Here is a 6,762-nt window from a genome sequence, read left to right as displayed (position 1 = left end):
AGTGAGGAGAAAAAGTCAAGACATGTAAACTCAGTTGCAGAGTCATGAGATGATAAGAAGCCACAACCTCCTTTTTATTTTTGTATTGAGATGTGGAAACTACACATGCAGTGATGATATCCAGTGCTTTGTCAAATATTTTGCTAAAACGGCATTTATAATTTACATGATTTATGTTATGGTTTCGCATCTGAAGACCCTTTTTAGCACACGATTAATGCATTTTTTCAAATAAAATATAAATAGCAAAAACCTGCAAATGTTTAAATGCATTCCATTTAACTCAACCTAACTTTTAAATAAAAAACGGTGTGTACCGGGTGCGCGACTGAGCAAGTTTACTACATCACAAAATACAGAAATACAGAGCCGCTTCTTGAGATGCATCAAAAAATCATGCTTTGAGGTCAAACGCAGTTCAGTGTCAGGAGCTGCGTGAAAATCGGTGGTGTTTTACTGCCACTAGTTTTAATTCATATGTTTTGAGAAATTTTACAAGCACTTTTTGTTGTTGATCATTTTACAAGAAATTACAGGGTTACTCTTTATTTTGACAGTCTACTTTACACATTCTACTAACTATATAAGTAACTTGTGTACTAAGTCTCAGAGTAGACTTAAGGGTTAAGGTAAGTTAAGGGTTAGTACGTCTACTGCTAGTTAACATGTAGTTACTTACAGTTAGTATACGTCTAAAGCAGACTATCAGATAAACGGCTACTGCTTTCCTTTTTAAAACCTCTTTAAATCCTTCTTTAACTCCTTTACATAAAAGGTCATTAGTGACCATTACACCAGAAAACACTGCCGTTGGGTCACTTCCGAACTGTTCGAGAGCTCTGAGCATGCATAAGATAAGTGCTTATTTAAACTGAATTATTGAATTTCATCAGAAAGCATCCAGCTACAGCGTACATCTATCTCTGGACGTATGCTGGGGAAAGATTCAACACACTGTTAATCCCACGGCTCTGTTTTGTAAGCAAATCATTATCCAGACTATTAATGGCACACTGCAGAATTCTCCCTTCCTCCCTCTCTCTCTCTCTCTCTCTCTCTCTCTCTCTCTCTCTCTCTCTCTCTCTGTCCTTCTCTTGCTCCCACTCAGTCTCTCTTTTCAGTCCATTTCTCCCACCTTCTCCATCTCCGCTTCTCTGCGTCTGTTTTCGGGGAACCTTTTTAATACCCTGCTTCATTTTTCCTCCCTCTTTCTCTGTTCTAAACCCTCGTCAGCTGCCTACGGAGGCATTTTAAGGCAAAGCTGATTTTAATGATGCTGACGAGCAAGAGATCCTGTTGTAGCCAAATTGTGAAAAAGCAATGAATGTCTTCTTCACAGGGAAGCCAATCCCACAATGCACCGCAGTGGGCTCTCAGAAAATTGCTATAGAATTAGTAGAAAACCTATAATTCGTTCAATAGTGAAGTGGACAAACTTGAAGTGCAGAGCACTACCTGAGATGCTGCCTATGTAGACTGATCCAAAGTAGCCATGATTACTTATTCAGAACACCTTATGGGATTTAAAACCCAATACACGCACTACGCTGTCTATGTAGAGTGTTCCAAATCAAGCAACTATAAGAGCACTACACATGATTTGGAACACTATTCAAGTAGTGTGCTGTTTATGTAGTGTGTTCCAAATCAGGAACGTCACTCTAAATGACTTGGAACAATAAAACAATAAAAAGCCACTTGACTTGACTTGAACCAGTTCACGTTCACCACACTTTCTATGTAGAGCATTCAAAACCTTCTAAAGCCACTATGCAGTCTACATAGAGCGTTCCAAATCAGTAACATCCTCTTTAGAACACCCTGTGTGATTTGAAATACTATATTTCTATTCGCCGCTTGTTTCCCATCGAGCACTTATAATTTAGAGCACTCTACGTGTTTAGTGTTTCCAATCATTTAGAAAACTCTACATCATTTGGAACATTCTACATGCACCAGGTTTTCTATGTAGAGCATCCCAAATGAATTGCCTGACTGTTAGGATGCTGTCTTAGAAGGAAGCTGTCTAAGTAGGCAGCAGGCAGCGAGGCAGCGAGACAGCTCAGTAGGTTCTGGAAGAGAGCTTCAGTGTTTCTTTTTGGAAAAAAAAACAACCTCTATTTGAGCTAAACGTGACTGAAAACATTGGAAGGCAGCCTCCTACTGATGGTGTTAACACATTGCCTGGGAAACTTCAGCTAAACGACAGCAATGCTGAACATTTCAGAGGTAAAGAGGGGCAGAGAAAGAGCAGGAGAGAGACATTTCACACCGAATCACTGGGAACATAAGAAATCTGAACATTTAGTACTACACCAGTAATGCCACACAGAACAAAAAGTGATCCTGATCCTGATCAGAGTCTCAGTACAGCTGGAAAAAAGCTTTCTATTCAACCGTTAACTCTTCAATTCTCCATCAAACATAAGAAACGCTGAAAATGATAACAAAGTGCCATAAAGTAATACGCATTGCTTTAAACTACATAAAAGACCAAACATACGAAATACAAACACAATTAAAAAACAAACACTGCTGAAATGAGTTCCCAGCATGAACAAATAATGTGCTTGCTTTTACAGTATTACTGTTTTGCTGTCTTGTAATTATTGCTCGTTATTTATTGCGTTGAGACGTCAAGAGCTCGTCCTTTTTTAGAGCTGTATGTTCCTGAGGTTTGTATGTGAAGTGCTGAGGTCCACAACCGTCTAAAACGACTCACTACTCTCTACATGACCTTACAGTAATAAACCTACCGTATATATCTTGACTCTGAAAGGCCTTCACAAACAAATATATCAAGTAGCCTATAAAACGTATAAATATATGATTGCTAAGTGAAAATCTGTAGGTGTCTTGATTACTTTAAAAATGTAAACCTCAAACACAAACAACAGTTGAATTGCATTGAATTTTTAAGTTTCTTCAATTCCTTTTTTGACCTGTGTGCTATTTTCAGATTCTGACAGCTGCGTTCGATGATGTTTTTTATCGAATACTGAGTCAATCTTTATAATATGTTATGATATACATAATATGAAAATATGATAATAACAGGCATGCTAATAAGCGACTAGTTAACAGTGTGCATCCTTCCATTTACTAAAGTGTCACCGAATATTGGTTGCATATGCAAAACAAAAAAGCGTGGGGGTCAATTTAAGCAGAATAAATCATCATTCACTTTAATTGCATGGAAACGAGCAGCTTGAACCTTCTGCCAAACATCTCCTTTGGTGTTCCAGAGTTTGATTTCCACTCCAAGGGTTTAACATGACATGAGGGCGAGTGGAAGATGACAGAATTTACATTCTGGCTCGCCATCACTTTAAAAACAGGCACTCTCACACAAGTGCACTTCAAAGGGCACAATGGTGTCTTTCTCGAGGTCACACCCTGTTTGATTCAACTACGAGCATTAAACAAAAACTCTGCCGTGACCTTGGAAACCGATAAACATCCAAATATAGCACGGGTGACTCTGTAGCATGCAACAACTGCGTTTCGAAGCTTCAACATGCAGCGAATCAGAGCGGCCTCTCGAGACTTTACCACCGAGCAAACAAACGCAAACCCGAGCTGCCTGGGCGCGATTCAGCTAACAAATCACGTAGCGGCCCTCGAAATGGTGGACGGCGAGGGGTCAGAGACAGAAACTGGAGAAAACGGAGAAGATTGCAGCACGCTCCACCTCCCACAGGTCCACAGCAGAAACATTCCCTCGTCTAGACAGCGTCGAATCACACATACCATACTCCCGCGGCACCCATCCATTCCTTCAGCGGCTCAGGTGCGTGCGTGCGAGGTTAGGTAAGGAGATGTGTGGAGGGTGGGGTTCGGCGCTCACCATGCTCAACCCAAACCCCGCATTGGGCTGGCAGGCGGGTGTAGATCTGTCCTCCCTCTCCGTCCACGGACACACACAGCCCCTGCGATCCTCTCGCCGACGGCCAGCTCATCCACGCTCGTCTCCGGCGGAGCAGCGGGGGGGGGATCGGGAGGCGGCTCGCGGGAACCGCGTCAGGGAACGAGCATTCCTCGGGTAAACCTTAAAGCCCTGTCGCTTACCAGAGGAAGCCTGGCAGCTCGTCTTCCTTCCACGAGGAGAATCCAGAGAGATAGAGACGAGGAGAGAGAGCGAGAGAGAGAGAGAAAGAGAGAAAGAGAGAGGCTACAGCTACGGTCCATGAATGGTGCAGTGCTGCTGTTGTCATGGTAACCACTGGGGAGGAGGCTGGTGAAGTGGTGAGGGGGAGTGAGAGAGAGAGATAGAGAGAGAGATGGAGAGAGAGAGAGAGAGACAGAGAGAGAAACAGAGAGAGAGAAAGAGAGAAACAGAGAGAGAGAGACAGAGAGAGAGAGAGAGAGAGAGAGAGAGAGATGCTCTGCAGAGAAACACTGGAGCTCTGGAATCACAGACTGGACCGACTGGAGGCTCTGGGTCTGCTGTGACCTCATGTTACCCTTGAAAACACAGTCTCTAGTCCATCTTCACGTCACACGCCCTGCTTCGTATTTCATAATCCATTTACTCATATGAATATGGAGTGACCAGTCGTTAATGTGCTATATGTGCTCGTTTTAAACTGTTACACAGGATAGCATCAAAGTGTGTGCTTATTCTTACATAACATTTTATATATATATATATATATATATATATATATATATATATATATATATATATATATATATATATATTTCTGTATTTCCATTTTCTGTACATCAAATTAAAGAAAACATGTTAAATATTTCCTTTTATATATATATATATATATATATATATATATATATATATATATATATATAAAAATATATATATCATACACATTAATATACATATATTTTTCAATTAATATTTGTTTTATTTTAACATTGTTTTTTTGTATATAACTATAATAACTTTTAACTATAAAGTTAAAGTTATAATTTAACTATAAAAGGCCTTGCTAAAGATGTTAAACTGTTAAAGCTGATCACTAAAAATACCCAGTAGTCCACTGACAGTGTAACTTCAATTCCATGCAATTTAATTTAATTGGCCATTTTATTTGATTTAAAATGTCATTTATTTAATTGAATTGAATTCAACTTATTTAACTTGATTAAATGTAGCTGAATTCCTGTGGAAGCCGTCTTCTTCTGTTTGGTTTGGTGGAGTCCTGCTGCTCTCACTAATGTGTGTCTGAAATGATCTTGTTCTCCTTCCCTTGTTCTTAATCCAAACCTGACATTCAGAGCACTTGAGGAACGAGCTGCTCTAAAAAGTGGCATGTTTGCTCATATATTTCTCCTTTTTTTATTGTGAGCATTAATAGAACAGAGCAGGGTTTTTCATCGATCAGCCGGTGAGACGCTGCAGGGGTCTGCAAAGTGTTTTTTGATCTCAAATGAATAAACTTTATATAAAATCACAGTTAACTTTAACCGAAGCTGAAGTTGAGAGATCTTTATCACTTTAAGTCGTTACATGTATTTACTATTGTTATAACAATTAACATAACCAGCATAAACCAAACCCCAACCATATAGCAAGAACATACCATTAATTCATATTTCTCAGAACTTATAGCAAGTATAGCAAGTACACAAAATAAATCATTACCAATATCCCTTTAGAGAGCATTCAAAACTCGTCCCCCTCTGGAAGTAAACTCACGATCCTGTTGTAGCCAACGCTGGATGCTCTTAAATAAAGACATCAAATATTAAAGATCAAGAAGCCTAAACGCATCGGTGATTCGAACAAACGCTTCAGCCTGGCCAAAATGTGACTTGAATGCTAGTCGGCGGTCCGGCCAGAATTTATCTAACTTTCCGACAGCCTTGATTTCACTCCCTGCGCTGTGTTTGTTCCGGTAAAACGGACAGAGATTTATGGCTTTAATATCACTGGATGTCTCTCTGTCCTCTGAATGTCAAGCACCGGCCCTGCGTGATAAACGCTTCACTGTACACACACTGTACGCTCGCACTGCATCTCAACAAACACGGCCTCCAGGATTCGCTCCCAAATTTATGAATCAATTGTGGCTGAGCAAAGCTGAACTGCTTCTCACGGGATCAAAGGACACACATTAACAAGGATGAGCGTCAGCACGGACCCATACTGTATCTATGTTAGAGTTACGGGACCAACTAAACATACAGTTCTCTATCTCAGAGAAGATAACATCCATGGAAATTTTCCTTTATTCTCCATAAAAGACTCCCAATAATGAAAAATGGCTCTTTAGATTAATAATGTTATTTAAAAAAAAGATTACTGAAAGGTTCTAAAATGGCTCTACTATAAATGAAATTAAATAACATTTCTAAAGCGCATGGAACATTTACATTGCAAAAAAAAAACAATTCTTTATAGTGAAAAAATTGTGATTAAGAAGGAAGCGTCCATTCGCCTTTCCTTCGGAGAGGAATCTACGTCATCAGCACCTTTTACGATCTCTCGCTCAATTACTGGTCATCTTTTTATCATCTGGACTCATTCTCACTGCAGACGCTCTTCACCTGAGCAGAATTCCAGCCGTAAATGTCACATTTCCATTTAGCTGAACAAATGACTGCTGCGGAGGACGTGGGGAAGATGGCCTGGTAATTGGGAAGCGATTTGAAGAAGCCGGAGGAGATGAAGTGAGAAAAGACGAGGCTTAGGGTCTCTGAGCTGACCCTGTTTACTACTGAAGCGGCGTTTGTTCACTCTTTTGTTGTTCATGACTTTTAAGAGCGGAACCGTTTAGTGAATCAAAACCAGCGTGATCT

The 6,762-nt window shown here is 40.1% G+C and overlaps 1 protein-coding gene across 3 annotated transcripts in view; it reads right to left on the bottom strand.

Annotated features, from left to right (window-relative positions):
* The window catches only part of LOC122333395 (protein TANC2-like), a 17,340-nt gene extending 13,135 nt beyond the window's left edge, over positions 1–4,205 (bottom strand). Inside the window, exon 1 of one of the 3 annotated variants that reach the window (XR_006248625.1) lies at positions 3,751–4,198. Coding sequence is in view for 2 of the 3 variants with exons in the window: in XM_043230975.1 (XP_043086910.1) it covers positions 3,848–3,959 (112 nt within the window). In the remaining variant the exon portion in view is untranslated. Of the gene's footprint in view, positions 1–3,750 lie in introns of all 3 variants that reach the window. The other 2 variants (XM_043230975.1, XM_043230974.1) reach the window with 2 other exon arrangements.
* Between the last annotated feature and the right edge of the window lie 2,557 nt (positions 4,206–6,762).

The sequence above is a fragment of the Puntigrus tetrazona genome, unplaced genomic scaffold (assembly GCF_018831695.1).
Source record: "Puntigrus tetrazona isolate hp1 unplaced genomic scaffold, ASM1883169v1 S000000270, whole genome shotgun sequence".
NCBI lineage: Eukaryota > Metazoa > Chordata > Actinopteri > Cypriniformes > Cyprinidae > Puntigrus > Puntigrus tetrazona.
This window is presented reverse-complemented; position numbering and strand designations above follow the sequence as displayed.